The sequence below is a fragment of the Neopsephotus bourkii genome, unplaced genomic scaffold, assembly GCF_033783945.1.
Source record: "Neopsephotus bourkii isolate Nb327-2 ecotype Australia unplaced genomic scaffold, CSIRO-AGI_Nbou_v1 NB_768, whole genome shotgun sequence".
NCBI lineage: Eukaryota > Metazoa > Chordata > Aves > Psittaciformes > Psittacidae > Neopsephotus > Neopsephotus bourkii.
In genome coordinates, this window is record NW_026901264.1 from 1,548,471 (window position 1) to 1,567,722 (window position 19,252).

Genomic DNA, 19,252 nt, shown 5'->3' on the forward strand with positions numbered 1-19,252 from the left:
CTTCTGCTATTTGTTCCCCTTGCCTGCTTGCTGTTCAAGAAGCTGGAGCCAGAAGTGGCTGCCAAGCCTGGATGCCGGGTTGTCATGTGGAGCAGGACTGGATGCTGCCAAGACCGGGTCAGAGGTTTGGTGACCTGTTTGCAGGTGACATTGTATGTATGTGCAGAAAGGCCTTGGCTGCCAGCTGAAGGAGGGAAGCTGTGGTGAAGGGTGTGATGGTCGCTGTAGCGCTCCTTTTACAGCCGGTGGCTTTGCATCACTGGCTGGTGATCCTAGCTAAGCTGATAACATGTTCTTGCTCTCTTCACATATATGGCTGTGAGACCTGGCCTTCTGCCTGCTCTTTCCCTGGAGAAAGAGAGGTGTGTGGGCCCTATCCCAGTATCGCTCTAACCTCATAGAATTATAGAATCAACTGGATCAGAAAGACCTTTAAGACCACCAAGTCCAACCGTTCCCCAGCACTGCCAAGGCATTGAGGGCCTCGTCTACACAGTTTGTGAACACTTTCAGGGACACTGACTCCACCACTGCCCTGGGCAGCCTGTTCCAATGCCTGAACACCCTCTCTGTGAAGAAATTGTTCCTAATATCCAGTCTAAGCTTCCCCAGCGCAGCTTAGCCCTGTGCCAGTGTCTCACCACCTAGAAGAATTTCTTCCTTATATCTAACCTAAATCTCTCCTGTTTAAATTTGAACCCATTACCCCTTCTATCACTACAGTCAACTTGCAATTAATACCAGAGTGTTGTAGGCTGACAAAATGATCAGCAGCTATGAAGGAGATATTAGACTTGGAAATTTCAGTCAGCTTTAATAAAGTGATGATGATTATAAAATTGTGCCTGACACAAGTTAATTTTTCCTTTGTGGGGTCTGAGCTTCCTGTGAGCAGCACGAGTGGTGTAGGCACAGTGCTGCCTGTCCTGGTCCTTGTTTGATCAGCAAGTGCTTGTGGTGGGCTTACAGTGATGAATTCTCATTGATCTTTCCTAATGCAAGGTTAAAGCTTTGGTATTTGTTCGTGGTCTGACTTCGATACAGTATACCAATTACTCTTTTGAGTTGGGAATGCTTGTTCAGCACAGGGTAACAGAGACTGGAATTGCATAGTGATGCTGTGTTGCAAATAGTGCCAACCCTTTGCTGTTAGGGTAGAAGTGCTGTTCTTGTTTTCTCAGGCTAAATAAGATATCACATTTTAATTCAGCTCACAATATGTGTGAATGCATGCATGTGAATATACACTTGTAACTTTATTGCTGTCCTAGCAGCAATACTTCCTAGAAACTTTTCCTAACATTTTGGTGGAAACATGATGATGATTTTGGAAATGAATGTAGCTATCTGAAAATGAAAAAGAGAAGACAACCTAGAAACACAAATATTTGGTGTCTGTGCAGAGGGACTAAGGGTAATTAGCCAAGCATGAATAAATCTGTTATTTTTGAAAGACCCAAAATGGTGACCCAAAATGTTTTCTCTGTTACAGCAATTGTGTGTTCGAAGTTTCAGTGCATGAATGCTCAGGCGAAAGCGGTAACATTTGGCAAGGGAGAGCAATGTGAAGTGATGCCTGGTACAGGAAATAATCTCACTTTGAAAAGTGAACATTGTTATTTCAGTTTTTAATGCTGATAATTAGCAGGAGCAGCTCATCTTCAAATTGCTCTTCTCACATTAGGTGGTCTCAGAATTGCATGAGGTAACTAATGGCATTTTATCATGAGTCTATAATTGGAAAAAGACAGGATCAGCTAACTGCTATTAATTGCACAAGCTATTACAGCAAAGAAAATGTTGATTCTCATTTATACGTATACAGAACAGTGCTAGTGCTGCTGCAAAGTAATGCACTTCAAAGGTTTTGCTTTAATATTGTGTATCCAAGATTAATATCTGTTACTGAAAGTCTGTCTCAGCCTTGAGAAGGCTCTAGGGGAGACTGTAGAGTAACTTCCAGTGCCTAAAAGGGACTAACAAGAAACCTGGAGAATGGCTTTTGACAGGGGCCTGTAGGGACAGGACAAGGGGGAACGGCTTTAACCTGACAGAGGGGAGACTGAGATGAGATCTTAGGCAGAAGTTCTTCCCTGTGAGGGTGGTGAGGCGCTGGCACAGGTTGCCCAAAGAAGCTGTGGCTGCCCCATCCCTGGCAGTGTTCAAGGCCAGGCTGGACGGGGCTTGGAGCAACCTGGTCTAGTGGAAGGTGTCCCTGCCTGTGGCAGGGGGTTGGAACTGGATGAGCGTTAAGGTCCCTTCCAACCCAAAACCAGTCTGGAATTGCATATTCATGTGCATTTACCCAGAGCACCTGTCTTTCTTCCCAATTTGCTGTTAACATATTCCCCAGCAGCTGCCTTTCTTATGTGTCCGCTGTGTTCTCCTTGCCTCTCCAGTGGGTATAGCAGGCTCCTTAGATGCAATCTCTAGTGTCATCCTGCATCTTGTCTGCCTTTCTGGTGGCCACCAGATGGTGGAAGATGCTCACGTGTTTCCTGTCTTATGTCATGCCAGCTCGTGCTCTGCAGATGAAATTGGGATACCTTAATGATATAACTGCAAAGTAACTTAACTGAGGTGTCCTGGTGTGTGGTTATACCCTAGGGTGAAAAAATGCCTTATGATTTGCATTTTGTGTTGAAATTGCTGTTAATGCAGGCTAGGTTAATGTAGATTGCAAATGTGAGCATCTGTTCATATAATCCAAAGTGACACCACATTTGTGAGTGTGAGAGATGTGGGAGAAGAACTGAAAGAGAAATTATGTTTAAATATGTGCTACAGTTTTCTTCCTAAAATTTTATCTGTCAGTATCTTCTGCTGGACCTTCTGCCTAAGCATTTTCTTGTGATGGAGTAGTTGATTTCCAGCTAAGTTTCTTCCATTGGATCCTAACAGATGATGATGATGATTCTTCTCATTATGTTTTATTTTACCTTTTATTCGGGCATTGTTGGGGTAGTTCAGATTGGAAAGGTCCTCAGGAGGTCTCCACTCTAACCTTCTACTTCAAGCAGAGTCAGCTATGTGATTAGACCATGTTACTCAAAGCTTTATACAGTTGAGTCTTGAAACCATCCAAGAACAGAGACGGCACAACCTCTCTGGGCAACCTGTGCCACAACCTGACTGTCCTTTCAGTGGAAGGTTCTCCCTGTACCCAGTATGAACCTCTTGTTATACTTAATACCTTTTGCCCTTGTTCTTCCATTGGGTACTGCTGTGTAAAGCCTGGTTCTGTCTTCTTCATAAACCATCCCATGGGTAGCAGGGGCTGCTGCTACGTACCCCTGAAGCAATCTCTTTTCCAGGCTGGATGAGCTCTTTTATTCAGCCTCTTGGATGCCTCAATAGACTTGCATAGCTCCATACTGGATCGTGTTTGAGAATAGGTGTAGAAGATGTTCTTTTGGGGGGTGATAAGGTCCAATCGACGGATGCCCGGTGATGTCTTCCTAAACAAACTTCTACAGTGAGATAGATACAGAGCTGTTTATGTGGCCAGGACTTGCTTCGATTCTTCAGGAAGCCAGAGGTGCAAAGCCTGGAGGTATAACTGAAGGTGGAACAGATGTTGCACGTTGATGTGCATGTGGATTGCGATCTGAAAAGGTTTATAATTTCCCAGTTATTTTCCAGATATCGATTTTAATGTGCTGAGGTAGCAGATGTGTTAGTTGTACCCGGCTCTTCAGGGTAATTTTAGGAAGTTAAACAGATGAATGCATTTGGAAATTCAGCAGCATCTATTTCAGCATCTGTAACGTCGTTATTTTGTGTGCCAGCCGGGGATGGAAGGATGTAGAACATCTGACACACACTTTGCCTATGACAAGCTGACCCGTTTGCCCACAGCCAATAATATACTAATGTTGTGACAAGAATGATTGACTACTACTGCTTTTACAGTGAAGTGATTTGAATTTCCACACAGTTATTATTTTTATTCCTCTTGGGCTAGCTTGAATACAGGTTGGTTGGCTGCTGGAATAAAAAAAAAGCTCAAGTTAATTCTCTTGCAGGAAGTGATTGTGTCTCGGAACATGGAAGATCGTTCCATCAATTGAATTCCATCTGTCTAAAAAACCACCAAGATTGTATATAACAATGAGCTTAATACTAAAATGGCAAGAGAAAATATGAAATACAGAAAAATTCTCTCACAGTGCTATGCCTTCTGTTTGTTGCTTGCTTTCTAATGACAAACATCAGCCAGATCTTCCATAGGGGTGTTGCAGCATATTGGGTGTTTGGTGTTTTGACACTGACAACTTCCCAAAATATTCCAAACACTGAGAGGAAGGCAAATGCAATGCTGTCAAGTCTTTACCATACCTTTTAACAGTGGGAGTTCAATCCACCATCATGGGTAAAATTCAGGCTGGCAGAAAACCTTAGGAAGAAATAATATCCTGTCGCTTGAAAAAAGTAAAACTGATGAAATGTTGAAATATCAAAGCTGTTTAAGGCAACAAACATGTCATTGATCTGTACACTGGGAACCTCCTTTGCTTTGATAGGGAACAAAAGACTAGGACAGCATTCAGTTGTTGCGTTTTATGTCATTTTTGGGTACTGGCTATCACAAAAAGCTTGGAAAAAATCAGTGTTAAACCAGTAGGAAGGTTAGTTGTCAGTTTGCTAAGGGGAGAATGAGAGAACAAAGGAAAACCAAGGAAATATGAGAAGGGAAGCTTGATACTGCCGTGCATGAGGCTGCATGGTGGCCCTGCAGCAGTTTAGTTTTGATTATTCTTTGTCAAATTAACAGAGAGATACCAGAATAACTGTTTCCTGAACATGGCCTTGCAAAGGGACCTTTGCAGTTTTCTGGTTTAAACCCAATGCTTGGCAGGTGCAAGCAAACCTCTCCCTCAAATGTACACATGATTTTTAAATACACAATGAATCAGTGCTTTCTGTTGGCTTTCCATACATCAGCTTACTTTGGGATGGTTCGCCACACTGGTATTGGAAGTGGCAGATTGGGGTTTTAGACATTGACTCTCCAGAATTATCGTGGTTGTTGAGCTGGAAGCCGAGTTATGTCTGTGTAAATCAAAGTTTTGCCTTAATTTCAGTACGACCATTAGTTTACCCCACATTTTAGCTTCTAAGGATGTGCTTTGGTTTTCTATAAGCATCAAACTGGGACTTAATCTTTCTTTAAAGGAGCTGTGGAGGTTGGCAACCTTCATATCAGGGCATTGTGTTAAGCACTTTCTGTTTCCTGTTATATCACTGTGTGAAATCTGGGTTTATATATATATATATATATATATATTCCTGGTAATCAGAAATAGATTGCAGTTAATCATTGTGATGTATATGGTGCATTGCAGGTGACCTCTAGCAGCAAACAGCTCCTGAATGGTTGTCCTATGGGAATAGTATCTCTTTTTGGCTTCTAGAGAAGAGCAGCTGCCTGCAGGCTTTGGTTCTGAAGCGTACTTGGCAAAGCCTGCAAGTGTGGGATGATATATGTTGTTCTTTGGTATCTACTTGGCAGTTGGTGAGCACCAGAATCACTTACTTGCATGGCTCCAGAACTGCATTGTGCGTCATCAACTGAACAGAATGCATGGGCTCAGTAGACAAGAGGATTTTTTAGATGCAAATTGATTGGTAGTATGTACTGGTGGGGAAAGAGATAATGTGAGTGTAGGATATGATTGGAATAGTTATCAGAAGAAGATTTTGGTAAATACTTCTAATTTGGAAGTCAAATTCTGATGTTGGCTGTAGAGACACTCCATTGATTTAGAGCAGATGAAAACCTGACTCTTGCCATTTAGTTTGAATAGTGATCCTTTGCTTTTTACAAAACAGCTGAAGTTGCTTAATGATAATCTGGCCAATTTGTGTTTGTTCAGAATTGCTGATGTGGGAGAGACTGATGGCAGCTGAGGCTTAGTTGGAATGCCTAAGCGGATCCAGTTGAATAAAAGGCTTTGAAAAAGAGCCTTTTCTTCCAACCTGCTTCAGATGGTTCCTACCTTTAGGCTCTGACAGCTCTTTCAGATGATGAAGCAGGTGTATTTGAAATGGCACAGCAAGGTTACAGAATGTGACTACCTGATGATGTGAGATTGTTAGTTTGTACATAGTGGATTTTGTTTTCTTTGTTTACATTTGCCACTTCTTGCGAAGGTAGGAAGAATAGCAGCATGTGGATGAGAGTATTTATTTTCGGTCCCATTCCTCATATTTAATTTTAATGTGATGGTTCTGAAAGTCAAGTGTTGTTTGTGGTATTTGGACCATCATCACCTTCCTTCTGTGATATTCTCATTAGTCACAGATGTTTTCTTTGCTTTTCTGAAGACATGAAGCCATAAGCAATGTCAGATCAGGCATAAAATAATATAGGAGATAGTGCTATTAAACTTGTAAAACAAAGGACACATGACAAATGGAGAATATCCAGATGCACATCTCTGTTAGGAAGATGTAATTTGCAAGGATCTTTCTAACATGGTATTGTAAAATTTATTCCAGATGCTGTCAGTGGCATGGGAAGGTGGTCACAAACAGATGGTTCTTTTCTTATGGTCACAGGCATTAAGAGAGATATAAGTCAAGGTGAACTGTAGGTTGGCATGACAAAGCTGTGCTGTTAAGATCATAAAGATTATTCAAGTGTGTATGTTTTACACAGTGGTCCTTATTGTGACTACTGTGTAGATACACAGTATGCATCTAAATCTTACTGCACTGCAGAAAGCATTAACTCTTAGAATCACAGAATGGTTTGTGTTGGAAGGGACCTTAAAGCTCATCCAGTTCCAGCCCCCTCCCATGGGCAGGGACACCTTCCACTAGACCAGGTTGCTCCAAGCCCCGTCCAGCTTGGCTTTGGACACTGCCAGGGACAGCCACAACTGAAGTAAGCTCTTGCATTCCACATTCCTTTCACTCCTGTTCCTGATCAGTTTAAATCTGAGGAATGAACTTCACATGCAAAGAGATGGACCTTTCCAAGGGCATCCTGTCAGTGCGTCTATGTCCAACCAGCTGAGCCCAAGTTTTGATTCTGAGAAACCAGTACGACTAGAGATCCAAAAGTGATGGAATCATAATGAAGTCAAAGAGATGGATGTTGATCAAAAAGCATTTGCTAGGGCAATAGAAACTTACATAGCTTTTGAGTGAAGCACTGCCAGAGTTAGATTTATGTAGAATAGTCTGTAGTCCAATCATAAATGCATCATGAAATAAAAAAAAATACCAGGCTGGAAAAAGGTAGGAAAAGTATTTCAGTGCAGTTGTGATGCCAGGTCCTACTGATCATGCTTACCTTACAAACCCATGAAGTATTATGATACAGAAACAGCATTAAATATGAGCATTGTTCAGAAGATGCTCACTTAAAATGGTGCCATTTTGTGTCACCATGCAAAACTGCCTGTATCACTGGTGTGGCTACTGAAACTTCCTATGTATCTTATGGAAACCACTGTAATGGATGTTCTTGTCCAGGTGGAATGTAGCTGGTATATTTGTTAAAACATGCTACTAAAAAAATGAGGTAGAATTAAACCCAGGGTGAATTAGAAACGTGTCAGGGGATTACAAAAGGGATTTTTAGATCAGAATTAGAGTAATACAGACAAGATTTCTGTGAAAAGAGCTGCGAACAGAACCAAGGTTTCCTCTTTTTATCTCTGTTCTATATAAAGAACTCACATGTACAGATTATAATTGCTGGGGTAAGTGGATGCCAAATTATATAACGATTCCACCCACATTTGTCTTTCCTAACCTCTACCATTCCTCCTGTGGGAGCACGACAGGAAAATCAGGAGCTTGATCCCGTTTACACTTTTGTAGGTTCTTTCATGAAATGTTATCATAAATCTGTCGATGGGATCAGGCTTTTTACTCTGAGTGGGGACAAAAGATGGATGTGCATGTGCAAAATGCCTGCAGTACCAAAAATAGGGGCCGTATTTTTTCCTGTCATAACTTGACTTGAGCTGGTGGAGCTGTGCCAAGCCTGAATGTGCCCACAGTCTATAGGACAGCTGCCTGCCTGGCTGCAGTGAAGTTTGATGAGAAGGATTTTGCAGGAACGATTAAGCCTTCTGATAGTGACAGAGCCTGGTGACATTTTAGGAATATTCATCTCAGATTAAAACGATTCTCTGGGAGATTTCAGCTACATCTGTAATGCCTGAAAGGCAAGGATAGCATTAATGAAGATGTTTTCAAGCCTTGAGCTGAGTTCCGTCAGCATTTCTGAATCACCAGACCAGTTAATAAGGTGTTCTAATTGATATAATAATTCTACAGAGTTTTTCCACTTACACTAATGTAACATTTGGCTATGCTGAGGACAGATAATAACCACAAGTTGAGAGGAAGGTCTGATTCTTTGATCCTTTCCTACATTTCAGAAAGCTTTTAATTTTACTTGCAATACACATGTGCAATATCCATACAGGCATTTTCTTTCCACTTGATTCTAAAAACCCTGTTCAGTTGTTAATTGATAGTATCTGAGCAATGAAGGCAGCTTCAATAGTTTTACTGTTCCAGAAACATCCATCTCATTCATAAAGATCATCTGTTCAAGAGCAGTCAGCCCTGGGGTTTGTTCTGTTTACTGGCTTTGTTTTGGGCAATGTGCTGACTTCCCTACAAGCTCTTGAACTACAAAGTATTCAAATAGTTTCCACTGATGTGTTAAGGTCTGCAGCTCACATGAGTCTGCTCAATCCACTTTTGAGAATATTAAGCCAGTTGTGGGAGTCTTGGCACTTGAGATGATGCTCCATGGTGCTAAGTAGCCGCAGCTTGAATCCTGAGCAATGGCATCTCTGGAGCTTAAAACGCAGTCGTATAAGCCAAATCACCAGGGGTTTTTGTGTGTGGTTTTCTTCTTTTAATAACAGAGAAGTCAAGTGCTTGTTTATAACATTTTTCTCTCCATATTCCCCCATCTGGGGAGTGAGTGGAAGCTTGCTGGACTACAGGTGGATAAGGGGGAATGTTGTGATTACTCAGACAAAGATACTCATCAAACAACAAGGGAACATTCCCCTACTTACTGGCTTGTCTGACATTTGTGGCAGGAAGAAATGAAGCTCTTGGGTTTTTTTGTTGTTTTTTTTTTTTTTTTTTCCCGATAATTTGCCTGCTTTTTAACTGACTCCTCTTATAGCTTAGATTGAGGCTTGGGTGATTCAAAACAGGAGAAGGGAAAACTAGTGGGGCTTTTCAAGAAAGATAAGGAAGATAGGTTCCCACATCCCATCCAAAGTCCAAGAGTAATCATTTCTTTTTAAAACCCCAGCCTTAAAACCACATAAAATATGGGGTTTCTTATTATTATTTAAAAACAAGCTAGTTGCTTCCAAAGATAGACCAAAATTGATGTTGCCTGTCTTTGCAGATATAACCTGTAACACGATGTGTTAACAATTTATGGCCTCATGGTGTGGCTGCACTGCCGCTGGATACATTAATGTGCATTTCAGTGGCATTATGCTGTAGTGCTTGGATATATAAAGGAAAATGTGCTTTATATACATATATGTACATTAAAAATCAGGATTATTAGATGACAATGCATTATGAATGCAAACTCTTAAATAGCCTTTTTTACTAAATCCTAAAGAGAAGCAGTAATTCTAGGCTGTTCTTCGACTGTGTTACCAAAAATTCATGTTAAGCCTTGGTAAAGAAGGGACCCATATTACTGATTTGGCAAATCAACTGTTAGGAGCATGGATTGAGTGTAATCAGAAGTCGTCATTTTTCAGTAGGCAGGACTGCACACCAAGAAATAGTTTCCTCTAGCTGTGGAATATTCAATCCACCATCATCAAAGGATCAGATTCAACAATTGTCAAAGGAGCAATGAAATGGATCTTCTTTTCTCAAATTAACTTGGTGTCTGTTTTGGTGTCCTGTAACCTAGCCAATTTTCCAGGATAAAAACACAACAACAAAACCTGGCATGTTTTGAGCATCTCAGATTGGTGGCCTGAACCTCATAAAACGTGTAAGTGAAGAACAGAACATAAAGCTGTCAATTAGATTTTCTAATAGCTCTTAAACATTACTAGATTTTATTACAGATCTAAAATTAGCCTTGTTTTCAGACTTGGAGCTTTTTCAAGTTTTTCATACTTCAAGCCTTTTAGCTAGCAAGTCTGAGTTTTCAGCACCCAACAGTGGAAACAGTACTGGAGCATCTGACACGTTTCTGCTTCCATAAGTAACAGACCTTTATAGGGTAAATCAGACTTTCTTCATGGAGTTGCTGGGCTTTGACATTTCCTATATAGCTGTGTTTAAGCTGACAAGTGTGCATGGTGTTATGACAGGGGCATAAAACACTAGAAGATGGAGCAGCTCTGCTCTGGAGACAGGCTGAGAGAGCTGATCTTATTCAGCCTGGAGAAGAGAAGGTTCTGGGGAGACCTTAGTGCAGCTTCCAGTGCCTAAAGGAGCTACAAGAAACCTGGAGACTGATTTTGGACAAGGGTCTGTAGGGATAGGACAAGGGGAATGGCTTTAACCTGAAAGGGGAGAGTGAGATGAGATTTTAGGCAGAAGTTCTTCCCTGTGAGGGTGGTGAGGTCCTGCTCATCCAGTTCCAACCCCCCGCCATGGGCAGGGACACCTTCCACTAGACCAGGTTACTCCAAGTCCCGTCCAACCTGGCCTTGAACACTGCCAGGGATGGGGCAGCCACAGCCTCTCTGAGCAGCCTGTGCCAGCGCCTCAGCACCCTCACAGGGAAGAACTTCTGCCTAAGAGCTCATCTCATCTCCCCTCTGTCAGGTTAAAGCCATTCCCCCTTGTCCTGTCCCTACAGGCCATTCTAAGAAGCCCCTCTCCTGCTTTCTTGTCAGCCCTTTTAGGAATTGGAAGGCTGCTATAAATGCACTTCTCCATGTCTCCTGCTGGCTTTGTGAATATTATTCCAAGGCACTCTCCCCTCTCTGTATGTAAAGTGAGAAGCCTGTGTAGTAACACAAAGCCTTTGGCTGTAATTACGGGCTACCTTGAAAATTCGGCATTGTGGCACTGCATATTCCAGTGCTAAGACCCCCTTTCCAAGTCTGGGGTCATCTCCTGCTGCCTGGAGTATCCATGCGGTTAATCCTCTGCCGTCCAGACCAATGCTCTGTGGTCAGAAGAAGGGATATGTGCAGCTCTGAAATGTGGAATGCCTGGCAGGGATGGGAAATCCGGGGGCTCTAACGGATCATGGATCATGGCTTCTGCTGAGCGGTGTGAGGAGGAACCGATGACACGGAGAGAAAGCTTCCGAGAGGCAAAGTGTTGCTATAATAGGGCTGGATTACTCACTGCGCTTACTCAGATTCCTGTTAATGCTGGCAGCGGGAGTTTTCCCGAACACCAACGAACAATGAGTCATTCCAGGTGTTTGGATTTGAAAAAGCTTTAGCTTTTTATTTCAATTTCAAAAAGAAACCGGCACAGCCCCGCCACCCGCTTTGCCGCCGCGTTCCCTGGGAGCTGAAGCCACTCCTCCCCAGCGCAGAGGGGGATTGATCCCATTGCTTCACTTCACTTTGGATTTATTCTTTTCCTGCCTGCCCCGAGCAGGCACGACCAATCCGGGGGCCTCCCTGACTGTTCCAGTGCCTTTTCCCTCCCCTCTCCGGGTGGGAACCCGCTCCACTGCAGGAGGGAAAATGAGGTGGTGGCTGCTGCTCTCCGTTCCGTCTGCCAGCTGAATGGGTTTTATTAGGTTTTGCTTCGTTTCGTTTTCCCTCCAGGTTTCCTGCTCGGCACTGGGGGAGCCAGGAAATTCTGTGGCCACTGGCTTGTTTTTATTTAAAATCTTAGCTGTCAGTGGACGTTTCTCCTCCTGCTCCAGCATTGTCCTGTTCACAGCTTTTAGGGCTTAAGAAGCTTGATTCTGTAAGGCTTGTATCCAAGGGCATCAGTCATTAACACACTGAGCTACATCTGCTTCTTGGCTAAGACTGAAGAAAGACATCTTAAGCTGGAAATCCTGCTTGCTCACTCGCTCGCTCTCTAGTGCAGAAGGAAGGAGAAGCATATGCAGCAGCAGGTTCCTTTTTCTTATGATGATGATTATTATTATTCCAAAAGGCTGCCTCACTTTGGAGATGCACTGACAAGATAATGGAGTGAAAGTCTCCTGTTTCCAGGGAAGAAAATTACGGCAATCAGCCAAAGAAAGGAAAAAGAGCAAGTTAAATAGCAGAAATAGGAAGGAGGACAGTGGTGAAGAACTGAAAATAAAATTAGAGGAAACAGGTGGAAGGCTGGCATAAAGCTGGGAGGGATTTTACGCTCGAGTGTTTTGCCTTTGCCCCCCACCCCTCCCGTTTTTTTCTGGTTTTGTTTTGGGTTTTTTTTTTTTTTTTTTTTTGTTTTGGTTTGTTTTTTTTTCTTTTTTTGTTTGGTTTCTTGGTAGGTTTTATTGCTGCTTTTAAATTCTAAGCTAGTTTTGGAGACTGCTGCAGAAAAGCAGGCTGCTTTAGTGTAGAGCAGCTTCCCCAACGTGTCCTTTTCTCTTTCCCTGCCTGCTGCCTCTGCTGTTGCTGCTGCTGCTGCTGCTGACAGAAACGTGTTAGGAAAGCAGAAGGAGAAAATGCCAGCCATCCTGGTAGCCTCCAAAATGAAATCAGGACTACCTAAACCCGTCCATAGCGCTGCTCCAATCCTACATGTCCCAACGGCCAGGACCATCCCACAGCCCTGTTACCTGAAGTTTGGGAGCAAGGTGGAGGTGACGAAGCCACTGTATTCCAGCCAGATTCCTCTTAAATCTTCAAATGGACAAGAAAACGGAGGAGATGGACTCCCACCAAGGAAGAGTAGCTGTGTAGAAAATGGATTTGACACACAGGTTAGGAGGCACCCGGTGTTGGGGTTGGTGTATGAAGGGATTTATTTCTATACTGAACGTGTGCACCAGGTTTTCGGAGGTGGATAGCAGTGGTGTTAACAGCAGTGAGAGTGTGTATGTAATAACATCTTTCTGCAGTGGTAGGATGGTTTATATTCTGTGCAGTGACATTTGTTATCCAGGGATGGTTTTGTGATTCTGTCAGCATATGGTGGAGCTGCTGGTGGGGTGGTGAGGGCTGGTGCAGTGTGTGCTGTTTGCCCGCATGTTGCCTTCCCTCCTGCCTTTGCTTGGACTTTGGGGGGGGGTTATGGAAGGGAGATGGTAGAGATGTTGTTTATGGAGTGGGTGTTCTTCGTGTTCTTTCTATAGGTGCTGAGTGTAATAGCTGGGATGGGAATGGACTGCTGGTTGTCAGGAATGTGCTTTGTGTTTGGTTAGGTACTGTACCAGAGCATTAGTTGTGTGAACATTAGGTATTTGTAGTTATGTGAGGAGTGAATGGGAGGCAGTGTTTGAGCTGAAATTACCATATGCATGTCATTCTCAGTGCAGCTAGATCAAATAGATATGTAGGGAATGAGCACTGGAGGGGAATTGTCTGGTTTAATGCCACGTGCATGACATCATAGATGCAGCCCATTATCAGTACGCATCTTTTAGATTTCCCTTTCATGTGTATCAGTTTTCTGACATATTTTTACAGATGCTGCTTTCTGTATAGGGAGGAGGGAGGTACGTTCTTCAGCTCATTGGATTTTATCAGCACAGTGACACTTCCAGCATGGCTCACATTGCCTAGTGCTGCTGATGCCCCGGTGTGTTCACCAGTAGTGTAAGCACACAGAGTACGTGTTCGCCTACTACAGGGTGAGCATTAGCAGATGGGCTGCTGCAGCAAGCAGAACTGATTAATGTTGCACAGATATTGCAGTGGAACAGCATGGTGTATTTTAGCAACAGCCATATCCATGACAAGATCTGAGCCCAGGAGAAGGTGATACCGTTACACTGGGGTAGGGAAATGATGACAATACCTTTATTTATTTTTTTTGTCTTTTCCTTCCTCAAGCAGATCATCCCTACCATCTAGGTTTTTAATTCTGTGCTCTCGTAACCCTATTCTGTTCAGACCAGTCTGACTACTGATTGGCCCCATGCCCTGGATTTTAGGATTGTTGCTGGTAGACAGGGTGATGTCTTGGTTTGCTCAGGCCAGACAAATAGGACTGTAGCAGTTCCTGAGGGGCTGAGAGCAGGAAAAGGAGACAGGCAAGTACTGATGGCAGGGTGGTGGCAGCAGACTGACCTCATATCTTGTTCTTAAGGGAGAAACAAGTACTTTTACTTCGTGCTGGATCCTGTCCTTGGGATTATGAAATATTAGCAAAAGCTCATTATAAACTGCTCTTTCTCTCAGACACACCTGAGTTTATGCATAGAAATTTATATTTGTGCAGAAGTGTTATTAATCACTCATAACAGTTTAGAAAGCCCATGGCAGGGAGATTGGAACTAGGTGAGCTTTAAGGTCCTTTCCAACCTAAAGCATTCTGTAATTCTATGAATCAGAGATCCTTCAATTGCTAGCTGTTTGCAGCAGTAAGGGGAATACTGTGGTGGTTTTAACCCTTATCCAGATGTGGAACAAACCCCATATTTTATATCCTGATACTGAAAAAGGTCTTCATGCTAACCTGTTGTATTTCAACAGGGAGTGATTTTGGCCAAGAAAAACTTCAAATAAATTTGCCTTTTGAATAACCTCAACAGCAGGAGAAATCACTTCGTCACTCTCAGTAACCTCATTTAGGTAACAGGCTTAGCAGATGACCAGTACCTTTTAAGGTATGAACTGCTGAGGTCTGTTTTACTACCCATTGTCTTGAATAAGCACAGTCCTATTTTGTTACTCTCATTGATCCAACCTTGATCCCTCTGCCCACATAAGCGTGCAGAGTTTTGCCATTCAAGGTCATAATTTGGAATGTTAGTTTGTATCTGAAGGGAGGATTGTTTCCAGATTGGTTGTATCAAGGGCACTGTTCTTTTCTTATTCTACCACCCCTTCCTCCCAAGGAAGGAGAACAAGCTGGATGGACACGTGCCAGATGCTGTGTCAGCAGCTGAAGTATTTTTATCTTGGAAAACCTTCAGCTACATTCAGGTATAGAAATGCATTCTGATTATAAGCCTAGGAAGGTTTAGTCTTAAACACTGCACTAGGACTAAATACCTCAAGAATCATAGCTATGTCCTATGGAGTGATGACTCGCTTCTCTGGATATTTTATCTTAGGCATCAATGTGGCCTTCACTATTTTATTGTACCTCGTATTCCGTATGAGGGAAGTTCTGTTTGTATTGTGGCATTTTGAGTTTAGATGCACAAATTGAACCAATGCTGAATGTTTTGGCACCTATCTTTTGTAGATCTTGGTCACCGCATGGAGTTTGCAGCCCAAGGGGAAAGACATAATATCCTCCTGTGTGGGTTAAAGAGAGATTGTGACACTTGAATCAAATCCCCAAAGGGGCTACAAGAAAGCTGGAGAGGGGCTTTGGACAAGGGCCCGTAGGGACAGGACAAGGGGGAATGGCTTTAACCTGACAGAGGGGAGACTGAGATGAGCTCTTAGGCAGAAGTTCTTCCCTGTGAGGGTGCTGAGGCACTGGCACAGGTTGCCCAGCGAAGCTGTGGCTGCCCCATCCCTGGCAGTGTTCAAGGCCAGGTTGGATGGGGCTTGGAGCAACCTGGTCTAGTGGAAGGTGTCCCTGCTCATGGCAGGGGGTTGGAACTGGATAAGTTTTGAGGTGCCTTCCAACCCAAACCATTTTATGAAAAACCAAAGAAATAAGAATGACTGACATCCATGTAACTGGTACTTTGGTCCTTGCTGAGGTTCAGTTTGGAATTTGAAGCCCCAGACTGTTGGAGCTAGAAGCACAAGCTATTTCTGTCAAAACCCAAGCTGATATCAGGCCATTTTCATCACAAGTGGCCGAGAAGCATTGCTTTTGTACAACTGCTTAGTGGTTCAGGCGTTCACTCAAGAGAATTCATCTTCTATTTCAACACAAGCGAATTCAGACTGCTGTTGCATCTTTGAGGGCGTTCGTAATCAATAAGCCACAGGATGTTCTGGTAGTATTTTAGGGAGCTGCTCTTAGTCCTGTTGAAGTTAGTCCTCTTTGCAGTACATTACACAGAAGTCAGTTGCATGCACAGGATAAGAAGAAAGCACAATCTGAGCTAACGTTTAGGACATCTGTTTGGTCATGTACTGTACAAGAGGGGATGGGGGGCTGAACACATAGATTGTCCACCTTTAATTATTTGTACATATGAGTTTTTCTCTTCCATCATGGTGTATGTATGCTTCCACTTTGAATTTGTGGATGCCTTTTCCCTGCAACTCGTTTACTGATTATTCTGCAGAAGAGCCTATGTCTAGTGTTTAGACTAGAAGCAACAATGTGAACATGTTCTAATACTGTTTTAGCATGTTTCAAGCGACTTGCAGAGTGGTGCTGGGTTCATGAGCTTTTTCAGTGCCAGGTGGGACCTATCCTGAGCCTGATTCTTAAGAGCATATGGGCACTGCAGGTCGTATTCATTACAATACTGATTTTTTAATGTCCTACCTGAGAAATGTGGCATCAGTGATAACTTCTCAATATTTTGATGCATTTTTTTGTTTTTCTTGGTATGGTTTTACATGTGTCAGCTGGATTTCACAGTAACTTCAGGTTTTGTGCCTTAAGGCCATCTAAGGGCAATGTGTTATTTAAAATGCTGTGTGATTTACAAAAAGCATTTTTCATAGTATTTCAGCAGTTCCCAAAGAAAGGTCTGAGGGTTTTAGCATCAAGCCCATTGTAAATGCTACTGGAAGACCTCAGGTTGGTGAATCATGGCAGTATTGTTCCTATTTTATTGTTGCCGATACACACACTCCATTCATTTTTCCATCTATTCCTTTTGTTGTGCACAACAGTATCCTATTGCTGCACTGGTGCTTTTGTCTAATTTGAAAGCACCACCAATAAACCGAACCCATATTTAGATAGCATTGTTTTGGAAATATTTAACTTTGTTACCAGAGAAACTTCTGTCAAATAGATAGCAAGATAGTGATTCCTAACATACAAAAGGGTATTTCTTAGTTAGTCTGATGAAGTTGTGTGTATTTGGCTACTAAGTTTGCTTTAGTTATTTAAGGCAGAGGTTGTTGCCAATTAGGAGTTCATGGGTATGGTTAAACTGTTAGTGCAGGGTGCAAGAAGGAAGATACTGTTCCAGGAGAAGAATCCGTTGCCATGTTATTGTGAAAGCCACCGAAGGAGATCATGGATTTATTTTTATTGCTACTATGTTGTATTCTCTAGCTTCTTGGTTTTTATTCTCTGGAGAACCTAAATAATGAGTACTGTTTGTATCCTAAGTAACTGTGGCAGTCCTAAAAGCACTGAGACCTTTACTAACTCATTGGTCCCACAATTTCCACTAGAACACTTCAGGTTCACAGGCGTCTGTTTAACCTGGTATTCAAGAATGTGTATTCACCAGTTATCTACAACTGTCCTTAATATTTGGCAGGGAGGCATGGGGGATGACTTGTTATTTCACTGCAAACTTCTTTGCAATATTCATTTGCTGGAAGTTACGCAGCATACACTTTCCTGCTATATAGAAAAGAGCATGGTCAGCAGTTGAGGGAGGGGATTCTGCCGCTCTGCTGCACTCTGGGGAGACCCCCTGCAGTCCTGCATCCAGCTCTGGAGCAACAACACAAGAGGGACACAGAGCTGTTGGAGCAAGTCCTGTTGAAGAGGGGCTTTGGACAAGGGCCTGTAGGGACAGGACAAGGGGGAATGGCTTTAACGTGACAGAGGGGAGATTGAGATGAGCTCTTAGGCAGAAGTTCTTCCCTGTGAGGGTGCTGAGGCACTGGCACAGATTGCCCAGAGAAGCTGTGGCTGCCCCATCCCTGGCAGTGTTCAAGGCCAGGTTGGATGGGGCTTGGAGCAACCTGGTCTAGTGGAAGGTGTCCCTGCCCACAGCAGGGGTTGGAACTGGAAGAGCTTTAAGGTCCCTTCCAACACAAACCAGCCTGGGATTCTATGACATGTAAGATTTAGATGCTCTACTAAGTGTTATGTTGTTCCTGTCCACTTTTGCTCTACACTAGGCAAACATAGTTCTTTTAACCTTTTCTCTCAGGATTTCTAGAACTCTTAGTGTGCTTTATTCTGTCTACTAAGCTCTTCAGTTTGCCTAGACCTTTTAAAATTAATTTAGTTCCAGACTTGATAGATGTCATTGTCTGCAATAGAACTACCTTCCTTACCTAGATTTTTCTTCACATTGCCTTCCCAGTTTGTAAAGGTCATTTTGAGTTGGTCATTCTAGACCCAGGGTGTTTTAGACCTCCCTGTTTTCTAGTCTTACACTAAATTTTTCTCCTTGTGGTTTAGCTGTTCTTTCACAATTTGTGAAGATCCTCTACATCTGTGTTCTCCAAAAACATTTGCAGTACCCATTGAGACTAGAAAGTTTTTCTCCCTAGCCATCCTGTAGTCAGTGATGATGATATGGAATGGAATTGGTGGAAAAGCTCCATTACAGATCACTGCCAAAAATGTATTGGATAGCCATTCCCATGTTGACAGCACACTACTGACAGACTTCAGGGAGCTTTTCAGTCAGTTGTGTGCTGCTGTAAAATACTTAAGCTGCTCACAAATTCATTACTTAATGGATTGCTCTAGTATTTTTCCATGCTTCAAATTTAGGCTCACATCAACTGTTTGATGAGCCACATGTGCATTGCAATCTACTGGCTTTTGGTTGGCCTTCTCTGCTTCACCATGTTGTTAGCAATCCACATGGAGCCATCATCATCATCATCATGGCTTGACTTCGCGAACGAAGATTTGGGAAGGGCATTTACCCACGCTTACTACAAGCACGCTGATGACTAAGAAGGCCAATGTGGGATAGGCAAATCCGGCTACAAAAAGCACAGCAGAAGGTCTCCTTGGGTGGAACAGGTGGGGCGCGATTCTTCCTGCGTTGTCTTTTCTCCTCGAGACTAGTTCTTCGTGAACTCTCAAAGGAGTCAGTGGCATTATGTATGGTGTGCCTCCAAGTCTCCCGATTGGAGGCCAAGGTGGACCACTGATGGTAGTCAATATGGCCAAGGCTAAGGTATTGTTTCAGGGAGTCCTTGTATCTCTTCTTTGGGGCACCTCTCTTGCGGCAAGTTCACCGTAAAACACTATCTTGGGGAGGCGGTGATCCTTCATTCTAGAGACGTGCCCTGCCCAGCGCAGCTGCAGTTTCAGCAATGTGGCCTCGATGCTGGTGACCCCTGCCTGCTCGAGGACA

At 43.1% G+C, this 19,252-nt stretch overlaps 1 protein-coding gene across 2 annotated transcripts in view; it reads left to right on the plus strand.

Moving 5' to 3' along the window:
* The first annotated feature begins 12,385 nt into the window (after positions 1–12,385).
* The window catches only part of NAV2 (neuron navigator 2), a 219,988-nt gene continuing 213,121 nt past the window's right edge, over positions 12,386–19,252 (plus strand). For both annotated transcript variants that reach the window (XM_061355051.1, XM_061355052.1), the window contains exon 1: positions 12,386–12,862. In XM_061355051.1, coding sequence (XP_061211035.1) covers positions 12,605–12,862 — 258 coding nt within the window. In that variant the 5' untranslated portion in view covers positions 12,386–12,604. The remainder of the gene's footprint in view (positions 12,863–19,252) is intronic.